The sequence below is a fragment of the Dendropsophus ebraccatus genome, chromosome 2, assembly GCF_027789765.1.
Source record: "Dendropsophus ebraccatus isolate aDenEbr1 chromosome 2, aDenEbr1.pat, whole genome shotgun sequence".
NCBI classification, from domain to species: domain Eukaryota; kingdom Metazoa; phylum Chordata; class Amphibia; order Anura; family Hylidae; genus Dendropsophus; species Dendropsophus ebraccatus.
In genome coordinates, this window is record NC_091455.1 from 71,577,593 (window position 1) to 71,597,182 (window position 19,590).

The window sequence follows — 19,590 nt, forward strand, 5'->3', positions numbered from 1 at the left end:
TGATTACCGATTACCTCTGAATCTGGAATGAGAGGTGATAAGATTCATCCTACTTTTGTAGCTGGAGAGTCAGAAGATTCTAATACAGGTGAATTTATAAAAGAAGCAATTCCCATTTTTTAAATAAAATATTCATGTGGAAATTACTATTTCAAGATTTTAGCACTGTGCAGCAGCACAACACACCCGCCATAGATACCCTGAATAAAGAATAAGCCCACAGCTTTGTGACCTTATTATACAGAGTGATTGGGCTGCAGGCGCTGCCTCAGGTTATTGAAGTCTGAAAATCTAATTTCACAAAATGCCTGAGGCTTTGTCAAAAAGCAGTAATTCTCACACAACACTGCCTTCCCTGTGAAATCACACACACATACCGAGAGGATGCTTTCCATGCAAAACAAGCAGTGATGTATTTCTTTCTTCTGGATGGAAATCCAACATGAAAACAATGACCCATTTAATGGTTATGTATGTGTATGTGCCCCCCTCTCCGGTGCACTGAAGCAGGAACGCACTACCTTCAGCTTAAAGGTTAAGTGTGGTATAGCCCGCTCTGCATTCTGCTAAAATCAGGACTGTTTTTCATGTATGTAGAAGCCAAGGAACAGAATGATGTTAGCTTCTGTCCACACCTGCATTGTGGTTTCTGTTTGTTCATTCATTATTTGATGATGAACACTATCACTGCATGCTGTACTAGTCTTCCTGTCAAATTTGACAGTGTTGAGGTAGGCTGATAATGGTACTCTGTGTGGAAGTGAGAAGATTATATGTACATTCTATTTATTGCAAGATTTTCTTCTATCATTGCTGTTCATATTGCAACAACATGTACACTTCTCATAGACAATATAATACACAGAAAAAGGACTTATAGGAGCTTAAAGTGTTTGTTTTCTACAAGGAATCCGATTGATAAAAATACATAGAAGGTTATAAATAATAAAACCTGCTCAACCACAGATGTAAAAGTGTATCCTATGTATTTTTATAGGTGTTAGAACGCTCAACTAGAGTCCAAATCTTCTGTTTCCCTTCACACAGAAATATAATAATGATCTGTTTGTCTGCAGGTGTCACTAGCTTAGGGTAGTTTACTGCAGACTGGTGAGTTTCAGTCAGCAGACTTCTTTGCCTCCCCCTAGTGGTGGCTATAGAAAACTAAAAATGTATTTGAAAAATATGTTTTATGATGTGGACATTTGTTTTAATTTGAAGTTTAATATATATGATATTTTAATGATTAAATAATTAAATAATTGAGCTCATCTGCAACTTTGTAACAGCATTAGGCTTTGTTCACATAACGCTTTTTCAGCTCTGTTTAAAATGACGTCCGTCATTTTGAGTCTAAAATGATGGACGTTATTTAGCTGTCTGGCCTCCCCTTGCTATGACGGCTATTGGTATTATTTTAGTTTATGGTGCGTTTACACAGAGAGATTTATCTGACAGATCTTTAAAGCCAAAGCCAGGAACCGACTACACATAAGGAACCAGTCATAAAGGAAAGACTGAGATTTCTCCTCTTTTCAAATCCATTTCTGTCTTTGACTTAAAAAATCTGTCAGTTAAATCTCTCTGTGTAAACGCACCATTAGGTGTACTAATTGGATTTGGATGCATCTTTAATTGAAAAGTCCATTGAATTTAATAGTAAAGACGGTGAAAGGACGGTAAAAAAAGAAAAACTGTGTGTGAACAACAAAAAACTAACGTCCGTTGTTTGCAATAGACATCCGAAAATAATTGTCATGATGATAAATTGTGGCAAAAACGGACATCTTTTTAAATATCAAGAGCGGATGCCTTTTCTCCTTTTTGACGTTGTGTGAATATAGCCTAACACTTTAATTTCCCTGCTCCCCTCCCAACCAAGAAAGCACTGGGGGCCAGACTGTCACTTTCAGATGGACAAGGTACCCTCCAAGCTGCGGGTGCACCTGGTTAAATACTTCGAGTCTCCCATTGATTTCAATGGGGCTTTCTACTCCAATTGAGAACTGAGAATTGAGTGTTGAAAAAAACTCAACTCGAGTAACGAGCATTGAAGTATTTTGGAACATGCCAGTATCCACTGTAATTTATATTCATGTACTTTTTGTTCCCCCTTTTTTCAATCTCATTTCATTTGTTTATAAGATACAATTTTATTATTGCTGTTTTTATCATTTCCCCCCATTTAATACTGACTGTATAATAATAGTGTGCCTTGTTTGACTGGTACAACAATATAATACACTATTATAATACAATATAATACAAACTGATTTTTAAACATTGCATCAAGGAAACACTGAGTAAACATTTAGAAATTACATATGAGCCAAATATGCTCCATTTCACTTTTGCTAACTATAAAGATATTAATAATAAATATTATTATTAAATAATAAAAAGTTGAGCTTTGCTTTAACAGATGTCAAGTGCCACTTGGACCTTTTATATTTAGTTAAGTTGAAAGTTAAAGAATCATTTTACAATGAATTATATAGCCTGTTTTAAACTCTAGCTTTTTCTTTTTATGGATGATTTTATAGTGAAAACTTGATTTAAGCATTACATTGACCTTTAAAGTAAAATGCATTACTCACTAGTTGGGCTTGTCTGCGACTTCGTTTCTCCACTGGCTTGCCAAAACCTGCTAAGATAACTCCTGTATCATTGAGTGTGGAAAATGATACCATGACCTCAGATTCTGGTGGCAAGGACACAGGCAGCATCTCTACATAACCATCATTAAGAACTGTTATGCTACGGGTAGGCTAAAATAAAAAGAGAATAATAAAGTGAGAACAAAATGCAGTAACAGTACCCACTTAAATAAAGGCTTTACAAATGCTGCTTAAAGGGGTTGTCCAGCGAAAATCTTTTTCTTTCAAATCAACTGGTGTCAGAAAGTTATATAGATTTGTAATTTACTTAAACTCTCAAGTCTTCCCATATTTATTAGCTACTATGTGTCCTGCAGGAAATGTTGTTTTATTTTCAGTCTGACACAGTGCTCTCTGCTGACATCTCTGGCCGAGACAGGAACTGTCCAGAGCAGGAGAGGTTTTCTATGGGGATTCATAGAAAACCGAGACAAAGTTCCTGTCTTGGCCAGAGAAGTCAGCAGAGAGCACTGTGTCAGACTGAAAATAAAACAACATTTCCTGCATAACATATAATTGCTAATAAGTATGAGAACACTTGAGATTTTTTAATAGAAGTAAATTATAAATCTATATAACTTTCTGATATCAGTTGATTTGAAAGAAAAAGATTTTCGTTGGATAACCACTTTGTGGGGGGATACAGTTGTTTTAACATAAGGAAAAAAATTATAAATCTTAATAAATCTTTACCCTTTCTTTACTTTATGACAGGTATACTTTACACTAATATTTTATGGCAAAAATTAACACACGCCAGAGTAAAGTTGGTACATTTTATTGGATGTGGTTAAACTTAAATCTACCATCAGGTATATTGCTTTAAGATTTTTACATCAATAGACAGTCGCCGGCGCCGGGATGCCACTGCCGCGGTGCTTTTTTTGAATCGTGGCCTATTTCCCAGGCATGGTGCATTCCCAGGCACCAGTCCGGCCCTAAGCACTGGAGGTCAGGCCAGTCACCCCCAGTGTGACGATCTCCTCTCTGTGACACGGCTCTATTGCTTCTAATGAAGCCACATCACAGGGGGGTTTCATCACTCTGGGGGCGGGTCCGCCTGCCTCCATGCTTCAGGCCAGGCCGGTGCTCGGGAATAGACCATTAACGTGCGCAAGAATAAGGCTGCAGTTAAAAAAAAAAAAAGGACTACGGCACCGGCAACCCCGCTCCGGTGACGGTCTATTGCGGTCTAAAGCGCTGTATCTGATGTACCAGTTAAACCACACCTAACTAGTACATGGAAACGTTGTTTTTTAAATCAGAAACCCCAGTAATCTACAAAAAAACTATGGCCTAAATTAATACAATACCACATACTTACTCACTCCAGCGCTACTTGCTTTAGTCCTCCTCCTTTCACTTTAGAGGAAGATATCCTTTCCCTGCACTGCTGTTAATGTTACAAACACATCGGAACCCCTAGTGATTGGCTGCATCAGGAAAAAGAGGCCCCTGAGTGGACTGGAGCACTGTTGCTTGACTATACTAGGTGAGTATAATATTTTACACTTCTAGCAGGTAGTGATGTCACAATACCAGAATTTTGAATTTGTTACCAATACCAACTTTTTTTTTCAATGCTCGATACCAATTCGATACTTAACCCCTTTGTGCTGCAGCTAGTTTGGGCCTTAATGACCAGGCTAATTTTTCAAAATCTGACCTGTCTCACTTTATGCTCTCATAGCTCAGTGATGCTTTAACGTATGCTAGCGATTCTGAGATTGTTTTTTCGTGACATATGGCACTTTATGTTAGTGGCAAAATTTGGTCACTACTTTGTGTGTTTTTTGTGAAAAACATCAAAATATCATGAAAAATTTAAAAAATTTGCATTTTATGAACTTTGAAATTCTCTGCTTCTAAAAAAAGAAAGTCGTAGCACATAAATTAGTTACTAAGTCACATTACCAATATGTCTTCTTTATTCTGGCATAATTTGGTAAACATATTTTACTTTTTTAGGGTGTTATGGGGCTTAGAAATTTATCAGCAAATTATCACATTTTCGTGAAACTGATTTTTTTAGGGACCAGTTCTTTTTTTAAATGGATTTAGAAGTCTGGTATCCTGAAAACCCCCATAAGTGACCCCATTTTGGAAACTACACACCTTAAAGAATTAATCTAGGGGTATAATGAGCATTTTAACCCTACAGGGGCTGGAGGAAAGTATTCACAATTAGGCAGTAAAAAAATTGAAAATTTAAATTTTCCAATAATATATACGTTTAGATTAAAGTTTCTCATTTTCAAAAGGAATATGAGACAAAAAGCACCCCAAAATTTGTAATGCAGGTTCTCTTGAGTACAACGGTACCCCATATGTGGGCGTAAACCACTGCATGGGCACACAGCGGGGCTCAGAAGGAAGGGAGCGCCAATTAGCTTTTCCAATGCAGATTTTGCTGAAGAAGTTTCTGAGCGCCAGGTGCGTTTGCAGAGCCCCTGTAGTGTCAGCAGAGAGAAAACCCCCCATAAGTCACCCCATTTTGGAAAGTACACCCCTCAAAGAATTCATCTTGGTGTGTGGTGACCATTTTGACCCCACAGGTATTACAGGAAAGTATTCAAAAGAAGACAGTAAAAATGAAAAACTTGAATTCTTCCAATAATATGTTCGTTTAGTTTGAAATTTCTCAATTTCACGAGGAACAAGAGGAAAAAAGTACCCCAAAATTTGTAACGCAGGTTCTCCTGAGTACAATGGTACCCCATATGTGGGCATAAACCACTGCATGGGCACACAGGAGGGCTCAGAAGGGAAGGAGCGCCAATTAGCTTTTTCAATGCAGATTTTGCTGCAGAAGTTTCCGAGCGCCAGGTGCGTTTGCAGAGCCCCTGTAATGTCTGCAGAATAGAACCCCCCCAAAAGTCACTCCATTTTGGAAAGTGCACCCCTCAAAGTATTCATCTTGGTGTGTGGTGACCATTTTGACCCCACAGGTATTAGAGGAAAGTATTCAAAAGTAGACAGTAAAAATGAAAAACTCAAATTTTTCCAATATTATGTTCTTTTAGTTTGAAATTTCTCAATTTCACGAGGAACAAGAGGAAAAAAGTACCACAAAATTTGTAACGCAGGTTCTCCTGAGTACAATGGTACCCCATATGTGGGCGTAAACCACTGCATGGGCACACAGGAGGGCTCAAAATGGAAGGAGCGCCAATTAGCTTTTTCAATGCAGATTTTGCTGAAGAAGTTTCTGAGCGCCAGGTGCGTTTGCAGCGCCCCTGTAGTGCTAGCGGAGTAAAATCTCGCCATAAGTCACTCCATTTTGGAAAGTGCACCCCTCATAGAATTTATTTTGGGGTGTGGTGAGCATTTTGACCCCACAGGTATTTGAGGAAAGTATTCAAAAGTAGACAGTAAAAATGAAAAACTCGAATTTTTCCAATAATATGTTCCTTTAGTTTGAAATTTCTCAATTTCACGAGGAACAGGAGAGAAATGTCACCCCAATATATGTAACACAGGTTCTCCTGAGTAGAACGGTACCCCATATGTGGGCATAAACCACTGCATGGGCACACAGCCGGGCTCAGAAGGGAAGGAGCGCCAATTAGCATTTTCAGTGCAGATTTTTCTGAAGAAGTTTCTGAGCGCCAGGTGCGTTTGCTGAGCCCCTGTAGTGTCAGCAGAATAGATTCCCCCCAAAAGTCACCACATCTTGGAAAGAGCACCCCTCAAAGAATTCATCTTGGGGTGTGGTGACCATTTTTACCCCACAGGTATTAGAGGAAAGTATTCAAAATTGGCCAGTAAAAATGAAAAACTCGAATTTTTCCAATAATATGTTGGTTTAGTTTGAAATTTCTCAATTTGACGAGGAACAGGAGAGAAAAACGTACCCCAAAATCTGTAACGCAGGTTCTCCTGAGTACAACGGTACCCCATATGTGGGCATAAACCACTGTATGGGCACACAGCAGGGCTCAGAAGGGAAGGAGCGCCGATTTACAGGAGCAAAACCGCAGCTAGTAATGGTTATTAGAATAGCGCAGTTACTAAAATAAGATAAAAAAAATTAGATTACAGGTAATGTGGGGTGGTTACAAGCAACCAGGGGTGGTTATGGGCAACCTGAGGTGGTTACAGGTAATCTGGGGTGGTTACGGACAACATGGGGTGGTCACGGGCAACCTGCTGTGATTACGGCAACCTGGGGTGGTTACAGGCAACGTGGGGTGGTTACAGGCAACGCGGGGTGGTTACGGGCAATGTGTGGTGGTTATGGGCAACGTGTGGTGGTCACGGGCAACCTGCTGTGGTTACGGCAACGTGGGGTGGTTACAGGCAACGTGGGGTGGTTACAGGCAACGTGGGCTGGTTACAGGCAACGTGGGCTGGTTACAGGCAACGTGGTCTGGTAACGGGCAACGTGGGCTGGTTACGGGCAACCTGCTGTGCTTACAGACAATCTGGGATGGTTACGGGAAACGTGGGGTGGTTACGGGCAACCTGCAGTGCTTACAGACAATCTGGGGTGGATACGGGCAACGTGGGGTGGTTACGGGCAACCTGCAATGCTTACAGACAATCTGGGGTGGTTACAGGCAACGTTGGCTGGTTACGGGCAACCTGCAGTGCTTACAGACAATCTGAGGTGGATACGGGCAACGTGGGGTGGTTACGCGCAACCTGCAGTGCTTACAGACAATCTGGGGTGGTTACGGGCAACGTGGGGTGGTTACGGGCAATGTGGGGTGGTTACGGATAAACTGAAGTTCTTATAGGCAATCTGGGGTGGGTACCTGTAATCTGACATGGGCACCGCAATCTGGAGGGGGTCATTGGCAATTTGGGGTGGTCAGAGGCAAGGTGCGGTGGTCAGAGGCGACGTGCGGTGGTCAGAGGCGACGTGCGGTGGTCAGAGGCATTGTGGCGTGGTCAGAGGCATTGTGGCGTGGTCAGAGGCATCGTGGCGTGGTCAGAGGCATTGTGGCGTGGTCAGAGGCATTGTGGCGTGGTCAGAGGCAACGCGCAGTGGTTACGTGCAATCTGGGGGGGTTACATGTAATCTGGCATGATTACGGGGAACCTGGGGGGGTTATGTGCAACCTGGAAGGGTTACAGACAATCTGGGATTGTTACTGATAAACTGAAGTGCTTATAGGTAATCTGGGGTGGGTACATGTAATTTGGGGTGGTTACGGGCAATCTGGAGGGGGTCACTGGCAATTTGCGGTGGTTACGGGCAACGTGCGGTGGTTACGGGCAAAGTGCGGTGGTTACAGACAACGTGCGGTGGTTACGGGCAACGTGCGGTGGTTACGGACAACGTGCGGTGGTTACGGGCAACGTGCGGTGGTTACGGACAACGTGCGGTGGTTACGGGCAACGTGCGGTGGTTACGGGTAATCTGGGGAGGGGTTAGGGGTAATTTGGGAGTAAACTGCAATTATTACTATAATAAAAAGTGTGTGTTTTATTTTTTTGTATGTTTGTCACTTTTTGTACTTTACATATTCATTTTCACTGTATTACTATGATTACTGTGATATTTTCTATCTCAGTAATCATAGTTCAGTGACAGAGACAAAATTGGTCTCTGTCACTTTAAATTTTCAGAGTTGGCTGGTTGTGAAGCGCATGCGCACTTCATAACCAGCCAGGACGTCGAGGAGGAAGGAGCTCCGTCGATCCGGTGAGTATATGGGGAAGGGGGGGTGACTGGGGGACGGGGGTGACAGGGGGGGGTGACTGGGGGACGGGGGTGACAGGGGGGGGTGGGGGGCGACGGGGGGGGTGGGGGGACATCACTTTTTATCCCCTGTCACCAATCATTCATGGTGACAGGGGATAAAAAGTGCCGGGAGCACATGGCACAAGCGATCAGCGGTATATAGTATATACCGCTGATCGCTTGTACCGGGACCCCACAGGGGGGTCCCCGATGACTGCCCCATGCTCTCCGCTACCTCCGGTGGCGGAGAGCATGGGGCTTTCATTCATTTTAACCTTTTAATCGCTGTGAACCGACGTTAGTCGGTTCACAGCGATAGCGGCGGCCATCTTGGAAATGATGGCCGCCGGGGGAGGGGGGTTAGTTATCGGGGCACTAGGGGGGGCTGATCTGAGGTCTGGGGGATACTTGGCGGCGGCACCGGTACTCTCATTTACCGACGGTCGCCGCTATAACGTTAATAGCGGCGATCGTCGGTAAGGGGGGGGGCCGGGACGGACCTCACACACTGCCCCAACCCCTCAGCTACCTCCGGTAGCCGGGGGGATGGGGTGGGGGCCGTCCCGGCCCCGCAGCCTTATTCTCTGCCATCGCCGTAAAAAGCTGATGGCAGCAGAATAAGGCCCATTAGTGACCGCCGTAGAAAGCCGTATCGGCGGTCACTAAGGGGTTAATAAATTACATAAAAACCCCCCACAAGAATAGAAATTGAAGTCATGTAACACTAACTAGCTGGGGATGATGGGGGCTGTAATCATGTAACACACCAGCTATCAAGGGGATGGTGGGGGCTGTAGTCATGTAACACACACTTCAGCTACCAGGGGGATGATCGGGGCTGTAGTCATGTAACACACACTTCAGCTACCAGGAGGATGGTGGGGGGTGTAGTCATGTAACACACACACTTCAGCTACCAGGAGGATGGTGGGGGCTGTAGTCATGTAACACACACAGTTCAGCTATCAGGAGGATGGTGGGGGCTGTAGTCATGTAACACACACAGTTCAGCTACCAGGAGGATGGTGGGGGCTGTAGTCATGTAACACACACAGTTCAGCTACCAGGAGGATGGTGGGGGCTGTAGTCATGTAACACACACAGTTCAGCTACCAGGAGGATGGCGGGGGCTGTAATCATGTAACACACCAGCTATCAAGGGGATGGTGGGGGCTGTAGTCATGTAACACACACTTCAGCTACCAGGGGGATGATCGGGGCTGTAGTCATGTAACACACACTTCAGCTACCAGGAGGATGGTGGGGGCTGTAGTCATGTAACACACACTTCAGCTACCAGGAGGATGGTGGGGGCTGTAGTCATGTAATACACACAGTTCAGCTACCAGGAGGATGGTGGGGGCTGTAGTCATGTAACACACACAGTTCAGCTACCAGGAGGATGGTGGGGGCTGTAGTCATGTAACACACACACTTCAGCTACCAGGAGGATGGTGGGGGCTGTAGTCATGTAACACACACACTTCAGCTACCAGGAGGATGGTGGGGGCTGTAGTCATGTAACACACACACTTCAGCTACCAGGAGATGGTGGGGGCTGTGGTCATGTAACACACACAGTTCAGCTACCATGAGGATGGTGGGGGCTGTAGTCATGTAACACACACACTTCAGCTACCAGGAGGATGGTGGGGGCTGTAGTCATGTAACACACATCAGCTACCAGGGGGATGGTGGGGGTGTAGTCATGTAACACACACTTCAGCTACCAGGGGGATGGTGGGGGGTGTAGTCATGTAACACACACACTTCAGCTACCAGGAGGATGGTGGGGGGTGTAGCCATGTAACACACACACACACTTCAGCTACCAGGAGGATGGTGGGGGCTGTAGTCATGTAACACACACTTCAGCTACCAGGAGGATGGTGGGGGCCGTATTCATGTAACACACACTTCAGCTACCAGGGGGATGGTGGGGGGTGTAGTCATGTAACACACACACTTCAGCTACCAGGGGGATGGTGGGGGCTGTAGTCATGTAACACACACACTTCAGCTACCAGGGGGATGGTGGGGGCTGTAGTCATGTAACACACACAGTTCAGTTATTGGGATGATGAGGGCTGTAGTTGCACTTTTCCTTCTTTCAGGGCATGGTGACCAGGATTTGGGCGGCAGGGTAATCTGCAGGTTATAGCCCCCCTCCCCGTCAGAGCACGGCCGACCTCCTGGTCATCCCCCACTGATGTCTGCCCGGGAGTTATCTGAGGGCCCCGGCCGCTCCTCCTCACAGTCCTGCGGCCCCCACCTCACAGTGCTGCCAGATGGAGTGGCCGCATCTCCTCCTGACCTACAGCCTTCTTCTCTGTCCTCCCGCTCTCCCTCTTCAGCCTCCTCACCTCCTCTCCCTTCTCCTTACTCCCCGATCCCCGCTCTCCGTCTTCAGGCTCCTCACCTCCAGCCTTCTCTGTCCCCCTCACCTCCAGCCTTCTCAGTCCTCCTCTCCCCGACCCCGCTCTCGGTCTTCAGCCTCCTCACCTCCCGCTCTCCCTCTCTGTCCTCCTCTCCCCGACATCCCGCTTTCCTCCGTGCAGCTCCACATGCCACATAAATCATCTCCCTGATAACAGGGTCTGGCTGAGCCAGACCCTATTATCAGAGAGACACCGGCAGCGGGGTTCTGCTACACACAGTAGCCGACCCCTGCTGCATACGGAGCGGCTCAGGAGGGGTTATTGCCGCTGTCAGTGTGACAGCGGCATCAACACAGTTACATAGCCGGCACAAGCAATTGCTATGTGCCGGCTATTTGAAATTGGCACCGCCGGGAACGGAGGGAGAGAGAGCAGCGGAGGAGGGTGACAGGTGGGGGCAGGGAGAAGCACACAGAGAACACGGCCGGCGCTCAGAGAGCCGCTGGCCGTGTTCTCTGTATTATACTTTATGTTAAACTGCACTATTATGCAAATTTAACAAAGTATCGGTACCAGGAAATCCTTCTATCGAACCGTTTTTCTGCCCGAAATATCGATAGTAGTATTGACATTTCGGTGCATCGTGCATCCCTACTAGCAGGCCATAGTTTTGGTTTTTTTTTTTATCTAAACTGGAAAACCTCTTTAACAGGTGCTGACTAATCAAGATAAACCCTGTGTATGTACACTAATATAGTAGGGAAATTTCCCTTCTATATCTTTATATCTTAGCCTCAATTCCTTGAAACTAAGCTTCCATAGCCAAGGTGGATGGATATTCGCTTTAAGCATAGTTCTTGTTATGGCTATGTTCACACATTATTTTTGCCTTCCTTTTAGTTAAAAAAAGACTGATGGAAATACTGTGTGTGAACATAGCCTCTTTGCATGTTTTCTTTAAATATTCCTAGAGCATGTAGCAGAAAAAATTCTACAGTATGTGGCCAAATATTTCAATGCAGTGTAGGTGTGAAGGATTCTACAGAGCTTCTAAAGCACCTCATTAAAACCTGAAATGCATAACATCAAACATGATCCCAGTAAATAAAGCCATGTGCCTCTCACCTCTAATTTGCAGCCTTTTCTTACACCATATGCGTTTCTCAGCAAGTCAAAGTTTGAGCGGGAAATCTCCAAATTCCTTATACAACCAACATAAGATCTACTGCTCAGTTGGCGCCTAGACATGATAAATTAAAAAGTATTAGATCTTTTATAAAAGACACATACACATTCTTCATAAAGATATATAACTGATGCATGAGCTCCACCTGAAGGTAGCTACTAATGGTCTTATTTGTGTGATTAACTAATAGAAGCTACAGTACGTGGCTGTATGTCTTTAAGGATTGTTAATCAGCAAGATCAAAGGAATCTGAAGAGGACAAGTAATCATCTGCCAGCCAGGGGTCCTACAAAAGCCACCATTACATGCGCCAATTAGCAGGAGCAAGCGAGCGCTAATCTGCCAGGTCAGTGCTCCTTTGCTCGTCGTTCCCCGCTCAGTGCCGGTTCTATTACACACCGACAGCGAGCGGGTAAGAGCAGGGGGGCTGCGGGGAGCTGTGGGAGGGGATCTAAAGATCATCCGGGGAGCCCATAGGAGATATTGTTGGTCTGCCGCCGCTAATATTACACAGAGTGATGACCTGCAGACCGTTGCTATCGTTTAAAAAAACTTCTACATTTTGAAAGACATCTCACATGTCGGCTGATCGTTGTCTTTTAATAGTAGCTATTAAACCAAACACAATACGACCGATAATCGATTGGTGTAATAGGGTCTTAGGGCTATGTTCTCACAGCGCCTCTTTTAGACAAAAATCTTACAATGGCTGTTAATAATCCTTACTAACAGCTTATTAAAAAAAAAAAAAACAACAACATACATATACATACATATGTATGTACATATAAAAGCAGATGAGGCTATGCTCGCACAATGTCTTTTTAGGAGAAATAACAGCTATTGTTCTTATTATATATGTTATAATGGTCATTATTTTATCTCTCAGAGAACAAAGGGGTCAGGCAGTGAAAATCCATCACACCAGACCCCTATCACCAACATCAGTCAGTGGAGATTTAGGAGGTTGCCATAAACTTTATACTGATGGCCAGCAGCAGGTTCATCTAACATTAATATAATGTGCATGGGGACCTTTAGATGGTTGACAGATCTTAACAAGTAATGTCTAGGCTCTATCGGAAGCTTTCTGATATGTAATAGATACAAGAACATGGATAGGCCTATTACTTCCCTCTATTGTTATGATTATTATAGAATTACACGCTGTAATGATAACATACCTGATAACTCTGGACCTAGGAAGGCCACCAATATATATCGGATCTTTATCTGATCGGTTAAGGTCTGATGCAGTGCCAGGGGCTTCTCCCTGTTTTGTCTCCTTCTGGCTGGAATTGTAGGAATCCATAACAGCCAATATACCTTTTCAAAAATTGTAAGAATATTAAATCAATTTTACATATATGATGCAATTTTGTCATGATGTACCACTAGGTCGTTGATGCGCATGCACGCGAAACGGCTGCTACTTAAGTGGAGTAAACCCACATCTGCCATGTTAAGCAGCTGAGTTTGTTTGATATGAATAAAGACTGTAAAGATATGGTGAGTGAGTGCTGTATTCATTTTCAACTACTTGCTACATTTTGTCAAGAAGACAACCCATAAATATATATATATATATATATATATATATATATATATATATATATATATATATATACATATATATAGATAGATATATTTATTGTAATAGAGTTTATGGACTCTATATGGACAGCAATTTTTACTCTCCCAGTCTATATCACACGTGTCAAACTCCAGCTGTTGCAAAACTACAATTCCTATCATGCCTGGACAGCCAAAGCTAAAGCTTGATGGGAATTATAGTTTTGCAACAGCTGGAGGGCCTGAGTATCCCACATCCCTGGTCTTTATATAGTAGCAACATTCTGCAGTTTGGTTATCACAATAAAAACAATAGGTCTTATCATTTAAACATATAAAGACTTGATCTTTATACCTTGCTTTTTATTCCGCTGGAAAGCAACTTTATACCAAGTTCCATCATTGTAACGTCCATCTGTTGTCAGTACGAGAGGACCTGAACCCAGTTCCACCGAAAGTCTTAGCTTGCCATCCACAATTTCCAGAGACAGGAAATCTCGCTGATGAAGGAAATATAAAACACAATCATCCATTTAGCTATAAGAGCAAAGTACTGTCAATCCTATTGACAAGTGACTTAAAAAGTTCAGCCTGGGGTATGAGGCTTCAAACATTGCAAATATTATATTAGATATGTGCAGCTAATGTTGTGGAGGGGATAACAATGTGCATGCTTTTCATCAGGTGTCGCATTGTATTCTTGCTATACTACTATGTATTCTTTATTTTTTATTTTTTTTCACATTCAATATTTATTAGGCTGGGTTCACACACAGTATATGTCAGGCAGTATTTGGTCCTCATGTTAGGTCCTCATTGCAACCAAAACCAGGAGTGAATTGAAAACACAGAAAGGCTCTGTCCACATAATGTTGTAATTGAGTGGATGGCCGCCATATAACAGTAAATAACTTCCATTATTTCAATACAACAGCCGTTGTTTTAAAATACCAGCAAATATTTGCCATTAAATGGCGGCCATCCACTCAATTACAACATTGTGTGAACAGAGCCTTTCTGTGTTTTCAATCCACTCCTGGTTTTGGTTGCAATGAGGACCAAATACTGCCTGAAATATACTGAGCGTGAGTGTGAACCCAGCCTTAAAGTTTTCAGAAACCAAAATAAATTACAAAAGAAAGAAATAAGCATACAAAACAGGCTCATGACAAAGAGCAAATGTCAAGTAAGAAAAATGGGGAAAAACTACTATGTATTCTTAATCGCACAGCAGTATTGGGTGCCAATGCAATGTACTATGCTGTGATGCTGATTGCTTTGTATAATGAGGCTGCACCATCTCTTATGGCCAGATCAATCTGCAATGTAAATGATATGTCGGAGCTCTTTGCACAGTACATGTCTGATCTCCTATAATGCCCCTGTGCCTCTGATCCTTCGCCCTATATACAGGTGACATGGTGTGATTAGACCCTGCGTCTCTCACACTCTTCACTGGGTTTTATGCCTTAGATTAAGACTTAGTATCTATAATAGAGATCTTCTATTTAAAAAAAAAAAATTAAAAAAATGCCTGAGTTAGACATGTATAAGCTAGTTTGTTAGGAAGAGAACAATTTTACTTATCCATTTAAATTAAGAAAAAATTAAATAAAATTTGCATAAAGAAATGGCTGCCCCAAGCTCAACATTATCAGTCATAGAGAGTATTAGAACATGTAAATCTCGCTTGAGTTGCTTGACCCTGCCTTGGTCTGTTCCTGGCCACCTCCTTTTTAGTCAACAGCTGCCTGGTGTGACTAGCCTGGAGGGACTTCACTTGTCAGCTCTCATTTCTCTGATGGGGTCTCTGTGGAATGCCAGGGTTTACATTACAATTCACACTAGCCTCTAGATAAAATTAACTACAAATATGGACCAAATGTTACAGTGATGTTTACATTACCAAGTGCTGGAGACTTTTATAGAAACGTAGCAGGAAAAGGACGAGAGCTCCATCAAGGCTGCCCTTCTATACATTGCTGTTATTTATTTTATTTTTTTGTTTTAAGAGTGTGTGTAAAAACATTTTCTTATGGTAGGTTTAATTTTATACAACCGACAATGCTACCTGCTTTGATTCTTCAGCTGTGTAATTATATGCTGGAACTCACTGCAATCAAAGCTCTCTGCATCTTCTCTATCAATCCATATATCATATATAATATATATATATATATATATATATATATATATATATATATATATATAGAAATCAAAAATATTCCACGGCACTAGAGGTGAGGGTGGGTGCCGCTACATTTTTGGATTATATATATATATATATATATATATATATATATATTTCTCTATCTATCTATCTATCTATATTATATATATATATATATATATATATATATATATATATATATATATATATATATAATATAGTTTAGTTCTATTTCATGCTTATAACCACTTAACAGTGATTTGTTTTTTAGCTACAGCAGCAGAAAGTTGGATCTGCCATACATACTTGATGTGGCGCCCTGCCTCTGAGACCCTTACCTATCTCTCTACTGAGAACTATAGGAGTAACAGAAGGTGAAAAACGTTGAAGTGTATTCATGCTGTAGGGGATAACCCCAGCCATACCGTAATCCATATATAAAGCTGTATAGCCAAGGATAGATGCTCTTTTTCTTGGCAACTAAGATTCCCTACAGCCTGAATATACTGGTCCAAAGTCAGGAAGCCAAGGCAGCGGAGGCCGACTTTACATCTAAAAGGAGTGTGGGTGTTATGTTCAGAGCAAAACTTACTCAGAGGGGAAATCCCCACTAGATAGGAGTATAACCCCCCATCATTGTCATACAATCCTGAACATGAACGCTTTCTGTGTTTTTCTATCACAGTTTCCTTCACTCTTTTGCAACTCCAATAAAGAGCTGCATAAAGTGTGGCCACCTGTTCAGTGATGGGGAGAGCAGCAGCTCTGAATCAATGAGAAAAATATACAGTCCCCCTGTTTGTGTGCATGATATACAACTTTAAAAAAAAAATTAAGTTTGTGTTATAAAATACCTACATTAGATCTGAATTACAGTAGCATGATGCACGAGGAGCCAGTTAAATGAGAAATCCGACCTTTCTATGCAAGTATTTAAAGGGGTATTATTTTCCACACGTTTCCTATTTTTTTTTTTTATTTTACTATTATTTGTTATTATTTTGATACTTTTAATTAAAGCAGCAGTTCACAATTTTTTTTTATTGGCCCCTAGGCGCTAGGCTCTGGCATATATACTCACAACAGATGATCGGTGTCCCGCGGCGCCGCTTCGTTCTGGTCCCGCGGCGTCATCCGTTGATGTGACCCCCTCCTCTGTCTCCTGTGATTGAACACCGGAAGTCACGCTTTACAATGCATTCTCTATGCGAGAGTGTGACTTCCAGCGTTCAATCACAGGAGACAGAAGAGGGGTCACAGCACTGAATGATTGGAGCATGCGGGACCAGAACAAAGCCGCTCTGCGGGACACCAATCACCTGTGGTAAGTATATGCACCAGCGCCTAGCGGGGAGGGCCAATAAAAAATTTGGGGAACTGCTTCTTTAATCTATGATATGACATAAGTAGGCTTACCGTTCCATTAGAGGCAAGGTAAAGCAGAAGCCCATTTGGTGAAAAGGTACGGAAGTGTATAAATATCTGAGTTGTGGTAGAACGTAGGGTCTTTTCCACAATGGAATACCCACTGCCATCAAAATAGAATGAGGTGTCTTCATCCTGGGGGCTACAAAAAATAACATTAGGTACTCAAAAGATAAAAGATACACAAACAAAATCATAAACCTAATGGATATTATTTACTAGAAGAAAGAATTTGCATAGTCACGAACTGGCCTTACTTTTCAGTAAATATGTAAGAAAGTAAAAACCTAAATAAATCCACAAATAAAAATATTCAATAGCCATTTATGGAGGATTATCTTTCTGATACATATACGCACAGGCACAGCTGTGAGGTGTCAATGGGAAATAATTGTAAATGTTGTAGCCCATAAATCTATACTTATTATAATATACCGTGAAAACGAATTAAATTGTGTGGTGTAGTGATAACGTGCTGTGATATAATATTACAATTTAGAGTCTCAACCCAGTATGTTGTTATACAGTGCCCTCTGCTGGTCCCATCTGGAAATTGCAGCACATGTCCTTTAATTATTGCAATAAGTACAGTGTACCACACAGAGAATCAGATCCTAAAAAACAGGTATAGGTTAGTAAGAAGATGAAGATGTGAAACCTGCTAGTTGCCATTAGTTTATTCTTCATTAGAGGTTATGAGCACATTTAATCAGTAAGCCTATGCTTGTTATCTTGTTATTATGACACAAGAAAATTTATACAAACAAGGAATACCTGTGATATTTGTCAAGCATATAGTCTAACATAATAGGTGTCTGCCTGTATAAATCTGCTATATTGGTTACTAAGAGAAGAACCTGTAGTAGTAATGCTGCTCTGACATATGATAGCATACTCAGCTGTCAGATCAAATGTAAGGGCTCATGCATACTTATGTATTAGGCTGGGTTAACACATAGGAGGAGATTTATCAAACTGGTGTAAACTGAAACTAGTTCAGTTGCCCCTAGCAACCAATCAGATTCTACTTTTCACTCTTCACAGATACTTTGAAATATGAAAAGTGGAAACTGATTGGTTGCTAGGGGCAACTGAGACAATTCTACTTTACACCAGTTTGATAAATCTCCCCTGCAGTATTTAGTCAGTTTTTGGTCAAGTATTTGGTCGGTATTTTTGCCCCAAACCAGTAAAAATACAGACTGAAATGAGGTCCAAAATGAAGACTGACCACATTACTATGGAGGAAATGTATTAATTGGTTCTATTTATGAACCAGTATTCGAATATTGAATATTTTTTAGATGCAACTTTTTCAATCTGCTTGTTTTGAGTATTCACTTAAAAATTTGCATAATCTGGGATTTAAGCCCAGTTTATAATTTGCAACTTTTTAAAAAGTCGCACAGACTGGTGCAGGTCAAAACTGGTGCAGGTGAATTTATTTGCAGCTCTTTTTGCAACCTTTTTATTTAGACACATTTACTACATGACAGTGTGACTTTTCCCTAAATCACACACAATATATTGGAACAAAATAAACACCAACCCACATAAGAATAGTTGCACACATTAGACTCCTTAGTAGATGTCCCCTATGTGTATATCCAGCCTGTTGTATAGTGTTAATAGGCATTATAATGGGCCTTCTTACAGGCATCTGAAACCATCCTTCCGCAGGATTCTGCCTAAGGAAGTTTGGAAAGTCTCAAGAAAACACTAAACCTCAAGAAAAAGGCATTTGTGTATGCAATAGCTGTAGTTTCTGTAAGCATCTGGAGCAAATTAAAGAACATTAGGCAATGGCAGCACAGCTTTAGACATTTCCTGGTAAATGTTTACTTTTTTTACATGTAATATGCTGTGGGTGAAATAGTTTTCCTATATATAATAAAGCAGATAGTGAATGTACTATAACAAACAAGATGCTTCTGCTGACTCACATAGAGTCTAAGGCCATGTTCACATGGGTAAGACACCGGCCGTTCTGTGACTGGCTGGTGTCAGAGAAGATCATCCCGACCGGTACGGCAGTACCGGCCGGATGATCTTCACTTCTGATGAATTGGGATGTGGACACATCCATGCGTGCCTGCATCCCAATTCGCCGCGGCTCACAATGGAGCGTGCGGCCGGAGCCGCACGCTCCATTGTGTGAACTGACAGGTTCTCTGCGGCCACTAGGGATCCCCGCCAGAGTGTATACTTTGTGTATACACTCCGGTTGGTATTCCCTCAGCTGCACGACAATGTAAGTTTAGTAGTAATTACGGCCGTTGTTGCCGATTTTTAACTACGGCCGTGATAACTACCAAACTTACCAAACTGAACAAAGCCTAAAGTTGTAAACTACTGCAATAAATAAAAATAATCAAACACCCATATATTTATTTTAATAGTTAGAGATTCTGTTTGACTGGTTCAACAAAGTTCAGCAAAAAGTTTGGTCTAAACCTTAACTTCACCAATATCCCAATAACACAAATAGCCCTAAAAATCCTGTATAACACTGT

At 42.1% G+C, this 19,590-nt stretch overlaps 1 protein-coding gene across 2 annotated transcripts in view; it reads right to left on the minus strand.

The window, feature by feature from the left end:
• Positions 1–19,590, minus strand: part of LAMA1 (laminin subunit alpha 1) — a 145,549-nt gene that overhangs the window by 11,310 nt on the left and 114,649 nt on the right. For both annotated transcript variants that reach the window (XM_069957754.1, XM_069957753.1), the window contains exons 49-53: positions 17,069–17,219; positions 13,838–13,982; positions 13,095–13,236; positions 11,850–11,964; positions 2,598–2,768 (exon numbers count right to left, since the gene is read on the minus strand). In XM_069957754.1, coding sequence (XP_069813855.1) covers positions 2,598–2,768; positions 11,850–11,964; positions 13,095–13,236; positions 13,838–13,982; positions 17,069–17,219 — 724 coding nt within the window. The remainder of the gene's footprint in view (positions 1–2,597; positions 2,769–11,849; positions 11,965–13,094; positions 13,237–13,837; positions 13,983–17,068; positions 17,220–19,590) is intronic.